General features: G+C 38.0%; 1 protein-coding gene across 10 annotated transcripts in view; it reads left to right on the top strand.

Moving 5' to 3' along the window:
* Window positions 1-20,933, top strand: part of Mllt10 (MLLT10 histone lysine methyltransferase DOT1L cofactor) — a 147,921-nt gene that overhangs the window by 47,424 nt on the left and 79,564 nt on the right. For 9 of the 10 annotated variants that reach the window (XM_057787267.1, XM_057787269.1, XM_057787268.1 and 6 more), the window contains 3 exons: window positions 2,066-2,169; window positions 3,966-4,059; window positions 6,423-6,518. In XM_057787267.1, the coding sequence (XP_057643250.1) occupies window positions 2,066-2,169; window positions 3,966-4,059; window positions 6,423-6,518 (294 nt within the window). The remainder of the gene's footprint in view (window positions 1-2,065; window positions 2,170-3,965; window positions 4,060-6,422; window positions 6,519-20,933) is intronic. The other variant, XM_057787270.1, reaches the window with a different exon arrangement.

The raw sequence follows: 20,933 nt of genomic DNA, 5'->3' as shown, positions 1-20,933 counted from the left end.
TGCCTCTTGAGTGCTGGGATTAAAGGTGTGTGCCACCACACCCAGTTTTTATTCACGCGTGCACTCACACACACGCGTGCTCGCACATACATATAATTGGATAGTTTTACATATAGTCAATGTATGAGAATTTCACATATAGTCAGTGATTGGATTTTATGTATTTCCCCCACATTTCCTTGTCCAACTTCTCCTGACCCTCTTTTGTCTCCTTCTCAACCTCATGACCTTTTTTTTTTTTTTTTTTTTTTTTTTTAAATAACCCAAGTTCAGTTTTTCCCACCCTCCTGAGACAGGGTTTCTCTGTAGCTTTAGGCACTGTACTGGAACTCTTTAGACCAGGCTGGCCTTGAACTCACAGAGATCCACCTGTTTCTGCCTCCTGAGTGCTGGGACTAAAGATGTGTGTCACCACTGCTTAGGAAGACAAGGTCTCAGGGTAATTCAGAATGATCTTGAACCACAATTGGATGGCTACTGTTAATTTTTTTTAAAACAAATTTATTATTTTATGTATAAGGATATTTTGGATACATGTATGTCTGAGCATCACATGTGTGCCTAGTGCCTACCTGACATATGTTATGGGAACTGATCCTGGGTCTGCTGGCAGAGCAGCCAGTCTCTTAACTGCTGAGTTATCACTCCATCCTCTCACTGCTACAGTTTTGAAATGCTGTACTGTTATGCAGCTGTGGTTACACCTTTTAAAAAAGATGCGTGAAGCCTGGTGTGGTGGCACATGCCTTTAATCCAGTGAATCTCTGATAGAGTGAGTTCCAGTATAGCCAGAGCTGTATGGAGAAACTATGTCTCAGAAAACAAACAAAAGCAAAGTGTGTCCATGTCTATGGAGGCCAGTTGTTGTCGGTCTCGGGTGCTATTTCTCGGATATGACGCCATCCATCTTGTTTTTAGACAGGGTCTTTTACCAACCCCAAGCTTGCTGAGTAGGTCAGTCAGGCTGACTGCCTGGGTTTTGGGGATTAAACTGAGGTTCTCATGCTTAGGTGGCAACAACTACTTTTCCAGTTGAGCTATTGCTCCTGTTGTTTTTAATGTCCATTACCATGGTTTTATGAGGTATTGTTGTAACATTTTGATACAGTGTAGAATTCTCCTTGTTAGTTTAACAGTGACTTTGTGCATACACTCTAAACCCTGTTACAATAAAAATGTGTCTTAAGAAGAACTGTTAAACTTAGCCCTCTCCTTCCCCGCCCAGTATTTCAAGATAGGTCTCTGTGTAGCCCTGGCTATCCTAGAGTTCTCTTTGTAAACCAGGCTGGTCTTGAACTCACAGAGATTCACCTTCATCTATCTGCTTCCTAAATGCTGGGATTAAAGGTGTATGCTGCCACTGCCTGGCACTTTTTTTCCCCCCTCATTATCAGACTCATAGCCTGGACCTTGTTATGTAATCTAGACTGGTTTTGAAGTTGGTTCTTTTTATCTCAGCCTATTGACTGCTAGATTATGGATATGTATTATATCATTCCTAGCTTCTGTTTCTTAAAGTTCCCTATGGGCTGATGCTGGACATTGTTCTTTTTATAACCAATTTCTAGTTGGCTGTGAGATTTTATTCACCTGTATACTGTTCATCACAAAATAGTATTTGTGTAATTTTTTGTCGCTTGGCCATCTATGATTTTGAGCTGTCAAAGCCTATTTTTACATGGGAAGTGAACAAAATGTCAGTTAAAGTTGCTGGCGTTGGTTTAAAGAATTTCTGATTTACCAAGGTGACGTGCTGCCTTCCTACTACAGCATGTTATATTATTGGGGCTTAATTGCTAATATGGAGAGTTATGTAACCTAAACTTTGCTCACGTTTGGTTTTGTAAGATATGGAAGACTTGACCTCAGTGCCAGTTAAGAGGCCTTTTGTCTGGCAGGTTTTTGGAGTACAGTGAAAAGGCTAATGAAAGCAGTGCCTTTGTGAACTTAACATTCTTAAGAAGATTAGATATTTAATATATTATTAGTTCTGAAGACAGCTATAAAGTACAGATTCATATAAAGCCCTGTCTGTTTATTTTTGTTTTTGTCCCTTTATCCTAAGACTTGCTATATATGTGATGAACAAGGAAGAGAAAGCAAAGCAGCTACTGGTGCTTGCATGACCTGTAATAAACATGGATGTCGACAGGCTTTCCATGTAACCTGGTAAGTATGTTTCCATTATTGTACATAAATAGCATTGGTGATTATATTATGTAACATCATGATATCAAATATCTGTCTATGCATGTATTATTGCATTGTTTCTACTGGATTAGGTTTTTTGTTCAAACTCTGTAACTTGTGTAAGACCCTGAGGCATAAGGGTGGTCAGGCCCCATTCCTGAGGATCTCCCTCTGTCAGGCTCCACCATCCAGCTGGATCCCAGTTCTTCCAGCCTCAGGTTGCCGAGTTCCTACAGAGTAACAAGCCCAAGGCCAGAACTTGAAAACCTACTCATCCCCACAGAAACCCTCTGTAAGCCCAGTCCCTGTTGCTTCTTGCCCGAGCAGAGGCAGCCACGCTCCTGGGTTTTTCCCCTCCCAATAAATCTCTTGTGCGAGGTTTGTCATGTGGTATGATTTTGTGGTATTCCTTGGCTCCCTGCTTGCCAGGATACCTTTCCCTTCAGAGCTGTAACATTTGCACTGGGGAAGTCTTTCCCCCTCAGAGCTGTGACACACCTTGTACGTGCTATAAAAACACTCTGCTGTCCAGCTACATCCCCAGCCCTTGTTTATTATTTTGACCAAAAACATAGTCTATATCGATCTTGCTTACTGAGCTATGATTTTGAAACAGGTATGAATCGCAAGAATGTTTCCTTTTAAGTTGATGTGTGAGCCAGGCCCGGTGGTACAAGCATGTGATACCTGCTTGTACCTCAGGTGGAGGCAGGAAAATTACAAATTCAAGGCCTGCATGAGCTCTGTAATATGAAGCCATTTTGGAAAACTTTATGAGAGAGACCATATTTCTAAAATACAAAAGACCTGACAAGATAGTTCAGCAAATAAAGATGCTGCCAGCCTTGATGACCCGAGTTTGAACTCTAGATCCCACATGGTGGAAGGAAAGAGCCAACTCTTCCAAGTTCTTCTTTGACCTCTGTAAATGCATTGTGTGTACCCTCCTCAAAAATACATGCTGAATACATGAATAAAGATAATAACAAATAAAGATGGATAGGGATGTAATTGAGTAGTAGTGTGTTTGCCTAGCATATGAGAGGCCTCAGGACCAGTCCACAAAAAGAAAGGGCACTGTTCACCCCATCCCCACCGCATTGCTGCTTCAGACCTCTAGTGAAGCATGACATTTATTTGTACTAACATACTGATTGTAAAAGTAAGAAGAATTACTAATTATGAAGAGAAAAGGAATTTGTCTCTTTCTCCCTTTTTTTCATAACTTGTATTTATTTTTTAAAATATTTAATATTTTGAAATTAGAATTATCTTATGAAACATTGTTACTGTGTTTTCCTGGGCTTTCATTGTTATCCATGCTTGTTTTAAACCCTAGACTCAACTCTTATCAACCTCCTAAGCACTTGGAATCATAGGGGTGTGTCATTGAATGCAACTTTTAAAGCAACTTAATCACTATTTGGTGACATAAAACCTTCACATATCTTCATTCATGATAAAAATGAAGAGGTTATCGTAAACTGTAACCATAGTCTTAAAGAATGATAATTACAAATGGAGGTGAAATGACCTTGGTTATAACTGCAATAGAGCTTTTCTGTCCCCTTCTTTGAGCGAGTAAGGTGAGCTTGGGCAAGGCTAGGACCTTGCACATACTAAAAAGCAGGTGGTTTCCTAATGAAGCTAGACCCTTGGCCCCTATATTACCTCTTTTTCCTCTATATTGTCTGACAAATGCTAAAAGGTTAATTTTCTTTGCTTAAATGTGTCATGGCTTGAGGATCATTGATGTCTGTGGCTTTTGTTTGCAGTGCTCAGTTTGCTGGGCTGCTTTGTGAAGAAGAAGGAAATGGTGCAGACAACGTCCAGTACTGTGGCTACTGTAAATACCACTTTAGTAAGCTGGTAAGAGCAGTTTTAAATTTAGTATTAAATAGCAGTTGATTTTGACAAGATGGTGACACCATCTTACAAAGGGCATAAAATAAGAGCATAGTCACAGATCTTCCTTGACTTTTGCTAAAAATTAAATTCATTTAGTATGTTCTGTATTGAAAATGGAAAGAACTAGTAATTGTAAAATATTTTGCTTCACTAGAATATTCTAGTAACTGACAGCAAATATCAGTTAGTGGAAAAATTAACTTTTAGAGAACTTTTTGATGTTCTAGTTGCTTTGATTTCCTGTTTGTAATCACTTTGAAATTTTTTGTATTTTGTCTCATCTTCCTGTTGCATCTCTGTTACCCATCTTATTTATTATATATGTAATTTTTGTTTTTATTTACTATGGAAATAATAAAACAAAAATTAGGCTGTTTTGTTATTTGACTAAAGACTCTGATAAAATGTATTTAGACCCATCTTGAAAGGTTTTAAGATTTAGTCAGACTTTGTGATGAAACAGTTACATGGATGATTGAATTAGAAACCTTTTGAAGCATTTAGTTTTCAAAGTTTTTAAATTTTATGTGTATGAGTGTTGTACTTGCATGTGTGTATATGCACCACAAAGTGTGCCTGGTGCTCATAGAGGTCAGAAGAGGGTATCAGATCTTCTGGAATTGGAGCTTATGGATGGTTATGGACCCTCATGTGGGTGCTGGGAACTGAACTTGGGCCCTCTGAAAGAGCAACGAGTGTTCTGAACTGCTGAGCCATGTCCGTAGCCCATAGTTAGAAACTTTGGGTTTTATGTACTTATGTCCAATTTCCTTTGAAAAATAAGTATTTTTAATGCTCCTAAGTACCTCTTTCAGTTCTTAAATATGTAGATTCATATACTTAACATTTTTTCTTTGTTTTTATCTCTTTGTCTTATTTTTAATTGCCATTATCTGCTGAATAGGTCTTACTTGCCCTCCTTCCTCTTATAAATAATATTAACCATTCTTCAGGCCTCTACTGATGAAATCACCTAATACAGCAAGTTGTTACGGTGTTCCTCATTAAATGATACATGACTATTACCTAAAGTGTGTGTCTGTGTTAGTCATTGCTAACGATGGTTATCTTAATGGGCTGGTAAAAATGAACTGTTTATAAGAAGTTTAGACATTATAAAAGTGAAAAGTTTGAAGCTGGGTGTGGTGGCATGTTTGTAACCCCACCCACCCAGCACCTGGGAGGTGGTAGAATAAAGAGTTGAAAGTCATCTTGCAGCTGTTTGTTGTTGAGCGCCAACCTTGGCTACTACGAGACCTTATCTCAAACAAATAGCTGAAATAATTTTGACATTTATACAATTAGAGTTTTCTCATTACTAATTATTGATGTGATATTATTTGCTAGTTGTGAAAATACATCTGGTTAAAATAAAACTTTTATAGAACTTGAAGTTATTTTGTAGTCACTTTAAAAATCAGTTTAAAACTAATCAGTTACAGTGTGAGCAACTTGCAAGCACCCAAACGATTCTTACCTTTGTACTCTATTATGCAGTGCTGTATTTTAAATAGAAATATGTAATGTTTTTAGTAATATATAGGTCTAATATTGACATTTGTCTTAATTTGTTTTAAATGACCTGCAGAGACAAGGCTTTAGAAAACTGTTTTTCTCAGTATTTATTGAAAGTAAATGCTTCTTGCTTTACTGCTGGCAATAAAGTAGCTCTTTTACATATTTACTTTTTCTGTTCTTCCAGTCTTGCCATTTATTTTTCCCCTGTGTCCCAAGTGCTGGGATTTCAGCTATGGCATTCTTTTGTAAATAGCTTTTGGTTAGAGCTTTGCTCTTTCCCTCCCCTCTCTTCCCCTCCCCTCCCGTCCCCTTCCTTCCCCTCCCTTCCCCTTCCCTCGCCTCTCCTTCCCTCCCTCTTCTCCCATCTCTCTTTCTCTCTCTCTGAAAATGTAGTAGCTTATTTGAAATAGGAATGTTTTCAAATTTTTTTGTGGGGGATGGAGCAGGATCTCTATAAGTAGCCTTGGATGGCTACTCTGTATGTAGGCCGTGCTAACCTTGAACTCACAGAGCTGTCTGCTTCTGCTTCCCAAATGCTGGGATTAAAGATGTATGCCTCTATGCCTGGCTTGTTTTCACACATATTAACAAATATACAAAAAATATGGCATTGATGTTAAAATTAGGTTTATTAGATTTTTCTTTGTAATGCAAGTGGATTGTGTTTAAACTATTATAAATTGAAATACTGATTTTTTTAAAAAATTCTTTTGACATTTAAACATTTCACATTGAAAATAGTTTAAGCCTAATAAAAAGTGGATTTTTATATACATATACATATATGTATATATTTTCTTTTTTAGAAAAAGAGCAAACGGGGATCTAATAGGTCATATGACCAAAGTTTAAGTGATTCTTCCTCTCACTCTCAGGATAAACATCATGAGAAAGAGAAAAAAGTAAGTGGATTTGTTGTTGCTAATTATGTAGCACATCACTTAATAAAATGAAAAGAATCTTTTTAGGTAAAATTGTTTTTTTACAGCTAAATGGAAACATTGAAATTCAGAAAAATTTTGGCCTAATATTAAATCAAAGACTATGTTTAAAATAATGCCATATTTGTAAATACGATTTTGACTATTGTAACCGAAAGTTTAAATAGAACTTGATTGACAGCATGAGAGTGATTTCTTGCATGTGTTAACAGGTCACCTTACAAAATCTGAGGTGACTTGGGCAATGATAGTTTGTTGCTATGTATCACTAACTGATTATGTCACATGTAAGTAATTTTCCCATCAACTTTTTGCTTTTACAATAGAACAACTTTGAATTTTAAATATTCTTGGCTGTTTTATATTTTTCTGTGATGCTAATGTTTTATTTTTCCTAGCGGCCAAATGTTACATCATTTGTTTGTGAATATTTTGCCTTTTTAATCAAAATACTAAATCTTTCTTAAATACTAATCTTTATTCTGATTTACCTGTTTTCTGCTTACATTTTTACCTGCTTTTCTTTAAAGGCTAATTAATTTTTAATTAATTAAAAGAAAATATTATAGAACTATTCATACTTGATTTGTGATTCTTTTAAGAATATATTGGCAGTATAATAAAGGGATAATCCCTCTTAGTTATCTTAATGGAAATGAGATAAAAGAGGGTATCTTAAATGGAGAATGTTCTTGCAGAGTTGATATGAATTAGTTTTGAAAGTATATCAGCAGGTTTTATTTAGTGTTCGAAAATAAGCCATATAACACTTTATGTCTGTAAGTACTTAGGATTTGGGAAATGGTAATGTATAGTTGTTTTTGTTTTTGTTTTTTTTTTTTTTTTAGCATGTGTTGACTTTCAGTTTATGTTTGTACCTTTTTCAAGATAAATATTAAAAAATTTCAAATACTTGGTTTTGAGATTGCTCTTCTAGTATGAGCAAAATAGTAAGTGCAATTTGTTTAGCATAGTTAGGGTTTTATATATAAATATTGGAAGTCTCTGGTAGCCAGTAACTGAATGTGTTTATGTTTGAGGTTGTTTTGTGATAAAGTGACAGTAGGATTATGTTTATTGCTTGGATTGTTGATTTAAAAAATGATAGGTTGGTTTTAATAAGTGATACCATGATTGTATTTAGACTTTTGAAACCACAAACTGAAGTTTCTGTAGGTAGGACTTAGTAGAGTGTGAAAAGGGAAGTGTCGCCGTTAGTGATCTTTAGTTGTGGTATTTTATGAGTACTGTTTGTTTTAGAAATGACCATTACATGATCATACTGATTTGAATGCACACTCTCATTATTGAAGGACTAATATAGTACAGTGTTGAATAAGTACAGTTCTGTGATTGTGCTTGTCATTTATCTCCCCCAAATGAATGTGAATTTGTATTTTACTAAATCTTTATGAATTGTTGTGGAATTCTAGAATCAAAAAACTGTATTTAATTAAATTTGTTAACTCCAGGTTTTAGAGTTGTAAACAATGTTTGGATTTTACTTTGCGCATATATTAAAGGTATAACTGAATTATTTTTTGTCATCAAGCCTATGATCTGTTTATTTTTCTCTCTCTGGTGCTGGCAGTTGAACCCAAGGCCTCTGGCATACAACATAATCATTTTTAATACTGAGCTACATCCCCAGTATATATTTCTGTGTTTTTTTATTAGTTCATGTTTATTATTAATGTATTACACATAGTTAAGTCTATTGTAAGCTATTAGCTTACCCTAGTGTAGGACTTTTAAATGTGGTATGGTATTAAGTAATAACATAGATGAATTGATGGGAGTATTACAGACAGATCTTTTCCTCATTCTTTACACCTATTTAATAGTTTGCTGTCACCCTGTTTGTCTGTTTGGCATTCATTAGAGGAAGGGGCTCATGCAAGACATCTAAACCCTTGTTCAAGTTGTTATCTTGTCTCATTCTCTTTAGTAGTTAGAATTACAGACCTGCATCACATTGTACCCGGCTATTTTCTTTTAAATGTTTATATCTAGGCTTGGCATGGTGATACACACCTGTGATTCCAGTATGCAGAGAGTGAATTAGGAAGTTTAGTAATTCCAGGCCAGATTGGGCTGCTGACAGTAACCACAGACAAACCTGCATTAGACATTTACAGACATTATTGTATTAGCCATTACAGATAATCTTGAAATAAGAATGTCTAAGGATATCTGTAGATTATATGTAAGCAATACAACATTGTATATATGTAAGAGACTTGAGTATTTCCGGGCGGTGGTGGCACACACCTGTAATTCCAGCACTCAGGAGGCAGAGGCAGGTGGATCTTTGTGAGTTTGAGGCTAGCCTGGTCTACAGTGTGAGTTTGAGGCTAGCCTGGTCTACAGTGTGAGTTCCAGGACAGCCAGAACTGTTTCTTAGAGAAACCCTGTCTTGAAAAACCAGAGAGAGCGTGAGAGATTGATTGATTTGGGTATTCGTGAATGTATGTGTCAGACACAGGATTGTATCCTGGAAACACCCTATGCCCACCTCCCCAGGAATGTTAATCAGATGACTCATTTCATTGAAATGTATCATTCACGATCAGTTTATACTTGGGTATTTTATTTATTGTTCTGGCTATTGAGACAATACTAGTCTCGAATTTCTGATCTTGCCTCTACCTCCCAAATTCTGGAAATGTAGGTGTGTGACACTACACGAAGCAGACATTGACAGCTTCCGGTACTGTTGTTTTTCAAGACAGGTGACCTGGTTATCTTGGAACTCAGCTGTAGACCAGGCTGGCCTTGAACTCAGTGATCAGCTTTCTCCTGCACCCCAAGTGCTAGAATCAAAGCATGCACTACCACTGCTGACCTAATGCTGTTCTTTTTTTTATTATTAATTAATTAATTTATTTATTAAAGATTTCTGCCTCCTCCTAATGCTGTTCTTAAATGTTAAATGACCACCTTTGTTTATCTCTGTTATGGAACCTTCTTTGTATATTGCAGAATGTTTTCTTATTAAAATATGTTGCTCATACATTGCATTTAATGCTAAATATTTTGTTATGTACATTATTTAAATTTGAAAGTAGCAGTATAAGTCAGTGCTAGGTGTATACTTTATCCCTAATATCAAAATTTGTTTTCAAAGACAGAGTTTCTCTCTGTGTAATCCTGGCTGTTCTGGAACCCTCTCTATATACCTTCAGTTCAGAGAACTGCCTGCCTCCGCTTCCAAGTGCTGGGATTAAAGGCATGCACCACAATGCCCGTCAAAAGTTTATAACTTTTAAAAATGAATTTATTCATTCATTTATTTTTATGGATGATGTCTCACTGTAGTTCAACTGGCTTCAAAATTATAGTTCTCCTGCTTTAGCCTTCCACAAACTGGAACTGTAGACTTGCTTTACCATGCCTGGCTATATTTTTGTTAACATATATTACTTTTACAGATGGGTTACATTATGCTTTTTTTATACGTCTATATAATGCATTTTGATCATATTTACTCTTCAGTATCCTTTCTTGTCCCTCTCCCTTTGATCCTCTTCCTTTTACCAATTAGTCTCTCTTCTACTTTGGGTTTTTTTTTTGTTTGTTTTGCATGATCGGGAGGATGACCCAATGAGTTTAAGATTGATTATAGGAGTATAGATGGGGGGGTTAGTTATAGGGTCATAAGCTACTCATGAATATGCACAACTGAAGAAAATTTCTCTCCCCTCCAGCAACCATTAACTGCCTAGAGATCCTCAGGGAGGGGTGGGGCTACATTTTAAAAGCATCTGGAGGAACATTTAAGTGATTGGAGAGATGGTTTAAGAACACTGCTTGCGCGCCGGGCGTGGTGGCGCACGCCTTTAATCCCAGCACTCGGGAGGCAGAGGCAGGCGGATCTCTGTGAGTTCGAGACCAGCCTGATCTACAGAGCTAGTTCCAGGACAGGCTCCAAAGCCACAGAGAAACCCTGTCTCGAAAAACCAAAAAAAAAAAGAACACTGGTTGCTCTTCCAGAGGATCCGGGTTTGATTTTCTGTTCTTAAATGGTGGTTCACAGCTGTCTGTAATTCTAATTCCAGGGTATCTGATGCCCTCTGGCCTTGGAGGACACCAAGCACACATGTGGTGCACAAACATACATGCAGGCAAAAAATATAGAAATAAGTAAATATAATAAAAAATTTAAAAGAAAATATTTTTCTTTTCAGGGAACTTCTGTGAGACCAAAGCTTCATTACAATGGGTTAAGAGACCCAGGTGTTGTGACACATGCCTTTAATCATAGGGAGACAGAGGCATACAGACAGAGCCGCCTGGTCTACATAGTGAATTTCAGGCCAGCCAGAGATACAGACTGATTAGAGATGCCCAGTGGGTAAAGTGCTATACAAGCATAAGGACCTAAGCACCTATGTGCAAACCAGGTGTAATGATGTTTACCTGTAACCTCAGTGCATGGTGGAGGAGGAAGAAAGAGATCAGTGGATCCTTGGGACTCAATGACCAGCTAGTTTAGTTGAAATAATTGAGCTCCAGGTAAGTAATAACAGTGCAAGGCAGAATAAAAAGCTCATAATGAGATAAAATTTTGGATAAAAGACAATTTTTATAAATTATGATCATCTGACACATATTTTTTTTTAAATATTTATTTATTTATTTATTATGTATACAATATTCTGTCTGCATGTATGCCTGCAGGCCAGAAGAGGGCACTAGACCCCATTACAGATGGTTGTGAACCACCATGTGGTTGCTGGGAATTGAACTCAGGACCTTTGGAAAAGCAGGCGATGCTCTTAACCTTTGAGCCATCTCTCCAGCCCCCTGACACATATTTTTAAAGGAACCAAAGGACATGCTAAATTAATTACAGTGCATGTGAGGTTTTAATTTAGCTGCTAATAATTTGGATTGTGAATTAATCACAGCCATTAAATATTTATAAAATAAAATTTTGCTTTCTAAAGTAATCAAGTGCTATTTAAAATGAACAGTAGACTTGACTATAGTCAAAATCAATAGGAATGGAAGTATTGTTGGTCTTTGGAATCATCTATGTATTTAGCAGACCCTCCATTTAAAAACACTCTCTGATCTTAGAAAGGTTTAATAGAACCAACTTTAAGGCCAGGGATGTGGCTTAGCAGGTAAGAGTACTCTCGTAGAGGACCTGAGTTTGGTTCTCAACCCCCACCCATGCATAGTTCATAATTGTAATTCCAGTTTCAGTGGATCCAATGCAACTTTCTGCTTCTGTGGGTACTCGGCACGCTCCTGGTGTGCATGTAGGTAAGGCATTTTTTACACATGAAATAAGGTTTATTTTTAAAGTTGTATTTAGTTATTTTTGCATCCAACCTTTCTTCTGCCCTAATCCAATTTGTAGACATTTATTTATGTATTTATAGACCGGCTCTCATCGTGTAGCTGAGGCTGGTCTTGAACTAATTATGTAGACTAGATTGGTCCAGAACTTGCCATCCTACTCCAGCCTCTTGAGAACTAGAATGTCAATTATGTACTACCAGCTTTGTTCAGTTTGAAGGTTTATGTAACCATTTAAGACTGGTGAAACCATCTTTTCCTAGAGAGGCTAAATGGCATGTCTAAAGTCAATAGATTTTTGTAATAGAGGAAAATGGATTTATTTTGGTTTTTATGTCCAATTGTTCTTAAGTAAAAGAAGCATAGTCACAGAGAGGAGTTGAGAAATTTACAAGATTACCATATGTGCAACCTGCCACCACATTGGGAATTTTTCAACTTCAGAAAAGATTTATTGCTTTAGCTAAGTGTGGTGGCACACGCCTTTAATCCCAGCAGTCCAGAGGAAGAGATAGGTAGATCTCAGTGAATTGGAGGCCAACCTGCTCTACAAAGTTGAGTTCCAGGCTATCTAGAAATTATTGCTAAAGGCTAAGTTGTAGGTCATGATTTGGGATTTGTTGATTATTTATTACACTGAGACAGTCTTGTATCAAATTTTTTCTAGAGTCTGCCTGCATTAGTGACTGTCTTATAGGTGCACTGTAGCTTAAAGTATGGAGGAATACATTGAGATGAATTCATAAATGGAAAAAGTATATTGAAAGTGTTTGTCCTTTAATCCCAGCACTCGGGAGGCAGAGGCAGGCGGATCTCTGTGAGTTCGAGACCATCCTGATCTACAAGAGCTAGTTCCAGGACAGGCTCCAAAACCACAGAGAAACCCTGTCTTGAAAAACCAAAAAAAAAAAAAAAAAAAAAGAAAGTGTTTGTCTAGCCTGTTGAACACCAGTTTAGCCATACACTGTGTTGTTCAGTGAATTCTCATTGTTAACTGGGAGAACTGCTGCTTGCTGTCACTGTATGTTACTTATGCAAGAAAAGATAAAAGTCATAATTTGATGTGTAGTGCTGTGCAGTACATGCTGAGCTGTTTATAAAAACTTTTGCACCAGCCTAATTTGTTTTTGGTTTAGTTTTTTTTTTTTTTTTTTTTTTTTTTATTGAGACAGAATCTCTCTACATAGTTATGACTGTTCTGGAACTCACTATGTATACCATATACCAGGTTGGCTTTGAACTCAGAGGTCTTCCTGCCGCTGCTTCTCAAGTGCTGGGATTAAAAGCATGTAACACCATGCTGAGCTCCATTTTGAAATTTTTTTTTAAAAAAATATTTATTTATTATGGATACAATATTTTATCTGCATGTTTGCAGGCTAGAAGAGGACACCAGACCTCATTACAGATGGGTGTGAGCCACCATATGGTTGCTGGCAATCGAACTCGGGTCCTTTGGAAGAGAGGCAATGCTCTTAACCGCTGAGCCATCTCTCCAGCCCCCTTGAAAATCTTTTTAAAAAATATTTATTTATTTATTTATTATATATACAGTGTTCTGCCTGTATGCCAGAAAGAAGGCATCATATCTCATTATAGATAATTGTGAGTCACCATGTGGTTGCTGGGATTGAACTCAGGATCTCTGGAAGAACAGCCAGTGAGTGCTCTTAACCTCTGAGCCATCTTTCCAGCCCCCCATTTTGAAAATCTTCAGATTGAATCCTATTCAGTAAAAAATTATCTTTCTTGAAATGTACTCAGTTTCAAGTAGGCTTGACAGAATCCATATGTCTCTTATTATAGCGAGAAGGGATTATCTCCTGCCCTTGCTTGCAGTTTGCTATTAATAGTTGGTAAGAGGAGGAGGAGCTTTTGCCAGTGTAAAACGCTTAGAGTAGGTGGAAGTTTCTAGGTGGCAGGCTTAGAATTGACTAGATTTACTTGTTGTATAGGGTTACTCATCTCATAAGAGAATTAGAGTGCTTTCTTATGTGGCTCAGATGAATAAAATCAAATCCTTGTATTGCTGTTTCTTTTCTGTGTCTCAAGCAGAGCTTTCAGCATGGGGAGTTACCAGGTATCCACTTAAAAAAAAATACTTGTGTATATGAGTGCCCTATTTGCATGTATGCCAGCGTGACAGAGGTCATCAGATAGAAGAGGGTATCAGATCCCATTATAGATGACTGTGAGCTACCATGTGGGTGCTGAAAATTGAACTCTTCTGGAGGAGTAGACAGTACTTTTTAACTGCTGAGCCATCTCTCCAGCCCTCCACTTCATTTTTTAAAAAAACTTGTTTTCTTTTTGGAATCTCATATAGAAGCTGAAGCTTTTTCTTATTGAGAGCTAAGAGAGCAGTATAGTCAAGAGCTGGAATAGCTGTAGTATGCTTGATAAACTGAAGTGTGAGAAAAGAGGAGACATACTGATTCTAGTTTCAGACTCTATCTTGGGCAGTGAGCACCAGCCCAAGGATTATATATTTAACTCTTTTCTGTTATTCATAGTGCTGAGAACTGAAACTAGGTCCTCATGATTGCTAGGTAGCTGTGAACAGTACATTGAGTTGTGCTCTTTGCCTGCTTTTTAATTTTTTTCCCTTCTGAGATCGGGTTTCTCTGTGTAGCCCTGACTGTCCCATGCCTTTATCCTGCCAACTAGCTCCCAGATCATGACAGGGAGACTTATTAATTATGAAAACTTGGCCGGTAGCTTAGGCTTGTTTCTAATTAGTTCTTTTGGCGTGGGGTGGGGAGTGGGGTAGGATTTTTGTTTGTTTGTTGGTTTCGTTTTTGTTTTTTGAGACAGGGTTTCTGTAGCTTTGGAGCCTGTCCTGGAACTCCAGGTTGGCCACGAGACTCACAAGAAAGAGACTCACTGCCTGTCTCTCCTGAGTGTTGGGATATAAGGCATACACCACCACCGTCTGGCCTAACTAGTTTTTATAACTTAAATTAACCTATCCTCTGTCCCTGGAAATTCTGCCTATCAGCCTTTAGCTCTTTATTAAACTAATCAGAGTGACATATCTTCCTTTACACAGTGTAATCAGATATCTCAACAGCTGTCCTGGAACTCAGATCTTCCTGTGTGCTGGGATCAAAAGTGTGCACCACCACCACCTAGCTCAAAAAAAATTATTTTTGATACAGGGTTACACTCTATAAGCCAAGCTGACTGGGAAAACTCGTGGCTGCCCTCTTACTTCAGTCTCCTAAAAGCTACAGTCGTTATTATAGGCACGAGGCACAGATCCTTACTTCTTTTTAACTTAGGACTTTTTTTCTTTTTACTTTTTCATTTATTCCTTTTATTAAAAATAGATTATTTTCACATACAATGTATCCTGATTATAGTTTCACCTCCCTCCACACCTCCCAGTTTCTCCCCATCTTCCCTCCCCTCTGGTTCCACTCCCCTTCTGTCTCTCACTAGAAAACAACAGGCTTCTAAGAGATACCACAAACATGACAACATACAACATAGTAAGATGGAGCACAAGCAGTCAATGAACATGGCAACCCAACAGGAGGAAGAATCCCAACAGCAAGCACAAGAGTCAGAGACCCACTCTTTCTCACAGTTAGGAGTCTCATAAAACGATTAAGATAATAACTAGCTATATCATATACACAGAAGGTATACATCATATCTATATATGTATGCATATGTGTGCAGAGGTGTCTTCCTTGATCACTATCCACCTTGTTTTTTGAGACAGGATCTCTCACTGAACCTGGAGCTCTTGGATTCGGCTAGCCTGGCTGGCCGATAAGCTCCAGGGAGCTGCCTGTCCCCACCCACCCGTGCTGTTTTACAGATGTACACCTCCATGCCTGACTAGTACGTGGGTGCTGGAGATCCAAACTCAGGGCCTCTTGCTTAAGACTAATTCATCTCCCCAACCCTGGAATGTAATTTTTTAAGGTATATAGTAATGATTTTATGAATTTCGTTAATATATGTTGTAATGTGTTACATTTTGTCTTTTGTAAATTTGCGTCTTGTGTTTTTGTCTTTAGATAGTTTGGTTTGTCCATCCTCTTTTCAAAGATCAATTCTGTCATGGAGTTTTTGTATTGTGTTTTTAATTTTTATTAATTTTTTTCCTGAATAAGTTTTTTATGCATGTGCATTTGTGCCTAATAGAGATCTTAAGTTGATGTCAAGTATTTTCCTCAGTTTCTTCCCACTTTTTTTTTTTTGAGACGGGGGTCTCATAGTAAGCTTTGAGCTCACAGGTTTGGCTAGACTGACTGGCTGCTAAATCCCAGGGATCTTCCTTCCTGTCTCTTCCAGTGCTGGGATTTCAGGCGCTTTTAGATGGGTGCTGGGGATTAAGTCGGGGCCTCATTCTTTAAGGGAATAGAGTCAGCCCTTGATTCTAGTTAATTCTCTTTGGTTTGATTATGGCTTGGGATATTCTTGTTTCTCTAAGGTCCTAAGGTACACCTGATGCTACTTATTTGAGATATTGTTGTTTAATATAAATACTAGGACTGTAACTTCCCTCTTATGACTGCTTTCATTGTATCTGGTAGATTTTGATAAGCAGTGTTTTAATTTTAATTTACTCAGTTTTTTTAAAAAAATTTTTTCTTATTGATTTCCTTGAGGATCAATTCAGTAGTATGTCATTTATGTCTCCCTCCGTCCCTCTCCTTTTTTGGTATTCGAGGTAGAGTTTCCTTCTGTAGTCCTTGCTGTCCTGGAACTCCTTCTATGGACCAGGCTGGCTTCGAACTTAGAGATTTGCCTTCCAAGTGCTGGGATTAAAGGTTTGCACCACCACTGCCCAGCATGTTGCTTCTCTCTTACTACCAGGTAGGTCTGGGTGGTAAACTGCAGTATTTAGACTTGATTGTACCAGGTTGCTGTCCTTAATTTTTTTTTTAAAAGACAAGACTCTTACTGTGTAACCCTGTCTGGCCTGGAATTCACAGCTTCTGTCTCTATCCCCCAAGTTCTGGGTTTAGACACATGCACCACCACACACAGCATAATGTTAAAATGCTAATGTCTTTCATAGCAATAGGGGAAACTTAAAAAAAAAAAATTTAAATCTTGGTCCTGGATCTAACCCATGTTCATGATGGATATATAATTCGTTCTCAGATCTAGTCAGTGTTTGGAGTATTTGACCACCCCCCCCCCCAATCCTTCTGTGACCTTGACAGTCATGAAAAATTGCCTACTGCTTTAGATTTTCTGTGGCTCTATTTCTGAACAGTCCCCCCCCTCCCCCCCAGGGTGAGTATAGAGTTTATTCAGTGGGTTATGGAGAGAGAGAGAGGGAGGGAGAAAGAAACCTATTTCTGAAGTCTTAACAGTGTATTCTTTTTGGCATATACCGTTGGTGAGAGGCAGATACTTTATCAGTTATATTCCTAGTCCCTTTTTTTTTTTTTTTTTTTTGGTTTTTCGAGACAGGGTTTCTCTGTGGTTTTGGAGCCTGTCCTGGAACTAGCTCTTGTAGACCAGGCTGGTCTCGAACTCACAGAGATCCGCCTGCCTCTGCCTCCCAAGTGCTGGGATTAAAGGCGTGCGCCACTACCGCCCGGCGTTTCTAGTCCCTTTTATATTAGGATTCTCTGAATTATCAGAATGCAGTATAATATTATGCATGTATACACATATACATACTTAATTATGAGTGGCTATATTTGTTATATATTAACTTATATATTATATATAATAAGAATGTCTATAGGCTGTGATCCTCTTATCTGTAAGTCTGTATTATTTATTCTTTATAGCATGACATTAAAATTTATTGGCTTAACTATAATAAAAATTTATGGTCTTCTACCTATATATTGGTCAATAATTGGAGTTTAGCAGCTAGTTTTAGCTCAGAGTCTCTTATTCAGTTTCTTTAAAAATGGCTTAAAATGTGGTTGGGGGAGGCTGGAGAGATGGCTCAGCCATTGGGAGCCCTGCCTGTTCTTCCAGAGGACCTGGATTCAATTCCCAGCACCTCCAGGGGCGTTCCCAGTTTCAGGTAAAACACCAACACACATCAAATAAACAAATACATAAATTGTTTAAAATTGTTTATTTAAAATGGGGTTTGGAGGAGTGCGGAAGAAATCAGGGAGTAGGCTGACAACTCTTTTGAAGGATTGAGTGAAGGTGGGAGAACATTTTCCAAAATGCCTTACTCATGTGGTTTCACGCTGGTATTAGTTGAAATTTTTGCAAAATGGATCATGGTGTGTTAGGGCTACCTGAGTATTGCGACAGTGACAACTAGGCTTTCCAGTATGAATGATAGAAGAGAGAAGAGCAGTCTGTCTTAACACTACTACTTTTTTCTGGAGTAGTTGTGGCAAAACAATATGTGATTTGTTTTTTGTTTGTTGGTTCAAACTGTATTAATGGAATATATTCCTTTGGGGGAGGCTTGTGACAGGATTTCTCTGTGTAACAGCCCTGGCTGTCCTGGAATTCACTATGTAGACCAGGCTGGCCCGGATTTTTTTCTTAATTTTTTTTTAAAGATTCATTTATTTTGTGTATGAGTACTCTATCTGAATGTATGACTTTATGCCAGAAGAGGGCATCAGGTCCCAATATAGATGGTTGTGAACCACCATGTCATTGCTGAGAATTGAACTCAGGACCACTGGAAGAGTAGCCAGTGCTCTTAACCCCTGAACCATCTCTCCAGGCCCCCCCCCCCCCCATGCTGGCCTTGAACTCACAGCCTCTGCAGTACTGGGATTAAAGGCATGTACCACCACTGGCTGGCTCTCTCCATTTTTGCAGTATATATCTGTTGACTCCGTAGATCAGTGTTGGTCAATGAATGGGAGACATTACTTAGGGTTAAAGGTCTTTGGAGAATGATGGTTAATTTTAATAGTCGGCTTAGCACAACCTAAAATCACCTGAGAAGGGAGTCTCAATGAAGAATTGTCTAGATCACATTACTGTGTTTGTGGAGGGAATTGTCTTGATTGCATTAATTGAGTAGGAAGAACTACCCATTGCTGGATACATAGTTCCATGGAAACTGGATCCAGCTTGAATTAGAGTGGAGAAGTGCCTTTTTCATGGGTGCGTTTATTGTTCTTTCCTTCTGACTGTGACTGTAATATGATCATCTCTCAAATTTCTGCCTTTGAAATTATGACAAAGGTACTTTGGTTTTTCGAGACAGAGTTTCTCTGTAACTTTGATGCCTGTCCCGGAACTAGCTCTTGTAAACCAGGCTGGCCTCGAACTCCCAGAGATCTGCCTGCCTCTGCCTCTGGAGTGCTGGGATTAGAGGTGTGCGCCACCACCGCCCGGCCAAAGGTACTTTTGTAATGCTTTTCTTTCCATATCTATTTCTTGGCATTCTACTGTTCAGTCTTCTTTTCCTTCAATAATAAAGAAGGGAAGAATCTACAGAAGTAACTAGGGAGTGGGAGTGGATTAAACAATGCAAGGAGAAATAAATGTCCTTTGGATTTAGTGCTAAAGCAGCTCTTGGGGATTTTTAAGGTAGTGGTTGGAGCAAAAACTCAATGAAGGTTTTTAGCCTGAAGACCAGGGTATATATAGTGAGAGTACTAAATTCTTTTAAGAGTCTTATATATGGACCTGGAGAGGTAGCTCAACAGGCTATTCTAGAGGACCAAAGTTCAATTCCCAGCACTATATTCCAGTTTTAGGGAATCTGCCCCCTCTTCTGGCTTCCATGGGAAGGATTCATGTGGTACACAGACACATATAAAGGCAAAAACATCAACATATATAAAAGAATAAAAATAAGTGAACCTTAAAACGTTTTTTTAAGGATTAAAAAAATTAAATCTTGAGGCAGAGGCAGATCTCCATGTTTTAGGCCAGCCTGATTTAGGTCTACAGAGCAAGAGTTCCAGGATAGCCACTATTACACAGTAAAACCCACCTTGAAAAATAATCTTATATTAAGAATTTAGGTATGAAAAAAGTGTATGTATAAAGAACATACTATTTATTGCTCTAATTTGGTTCAGAAGTAAAGAAACATGAAGGTAAATAAATGACTTTATTGAAGATAATGCTATGAAGAGTGGCTATAAGGAAGAGTGTTTATTGTTAGAGAGTTGAAGGTGGGTAATAAATGTGGAGAAAGTAGGGAAGGGGAAAACAGGTTTAGAAAAAATACTGGAGCCTAAGGGCCAAAAAGATTTCATGAACTCCAACGGTGAGCATAATAAGAGGTTATAGAGTATAAGTTATAGTTGGTGGCACATGCTTTTAATTCCAGCAGAGGTAGCCCCGCCTGGTCTACATACTGAGTTCCAGGACAGTCAGTGCTATGTAGAGAGATTTTTGTCTGGGAACCCCCCTCCATTAAAATAGAGTATTGTCATTTAGTATTTCCTTGGTTCATTTTGGGTAGTGGCAGTATCTCTAGGGTGTTGGAACATGATTCTCCATGGGCTATCTAATTTTTACAGACATCTTAGACTCATGAAGGACTCTGACTTTCTTTCTTCCTGATGATCTTATCCAGGTTATTTATATAACAGTTTTGGAAAATGGAAGCTCAGTTATTCCGAGTAAAGGGCAGATTTGCATATAGCTATGGAAAATAAAAAGATAATACCACCTTTTGTAGTAATTGACAGGTGTACGTATTGCACAAAGTTGGACTCCTTACAAGGTTCTTCTCTCATAATGTAATACATTCCACTTTGTGATGACAAGTGTAATATGTACCTCTTCATGATACCTTGTTATCATTGGGGCTTGGACCATCAGCACAGTGTAGTCTATTTCTGGTGTAGTGAGTAATAAACTCTTCTCTGTCAGTTTGGGAGCATTACAGATGGTTGTGAACTGAGGACCTCAGGAAGAACATTAACCCATGAGCCATTTCTCCAGCCCTGGGGCAATGTTTAACATGATGCCTAGTAGATTGCTTCAGTAGTAGAGGTGGAAGCTATGCAAAGCTTCTTAAAGTTCCTTTTTCCTGGATTTAAATACCACATCCTGTCTATCACAGTGAGTCACAAGGCTAACTCAGGGGGTTGGAAGAGAGAATACTTTTTGATGGAACAATGATGTTCAATTGCCAAAAATGGAAGT

The sequence above is a fragment of the Chionomys nivalis genome, chromosome 13 (genome assembly GCF_950005125.1).
Source record: "Chionomys nivalis chromosome 13, mChiNiv1.1, whole genome shotgun sequence".
Lineage (NCBI taxonomy): Eukaryota > Metazoa > Chordata > Mammalia > Rodentia > Cricetidae > Chionomys > Chionomys nivalis.
The sequence above is the reverse complement of the archived record's forward strand: the minus strand, read 5'-3'. Positions and strand labels throughout refer to the sequence as shown.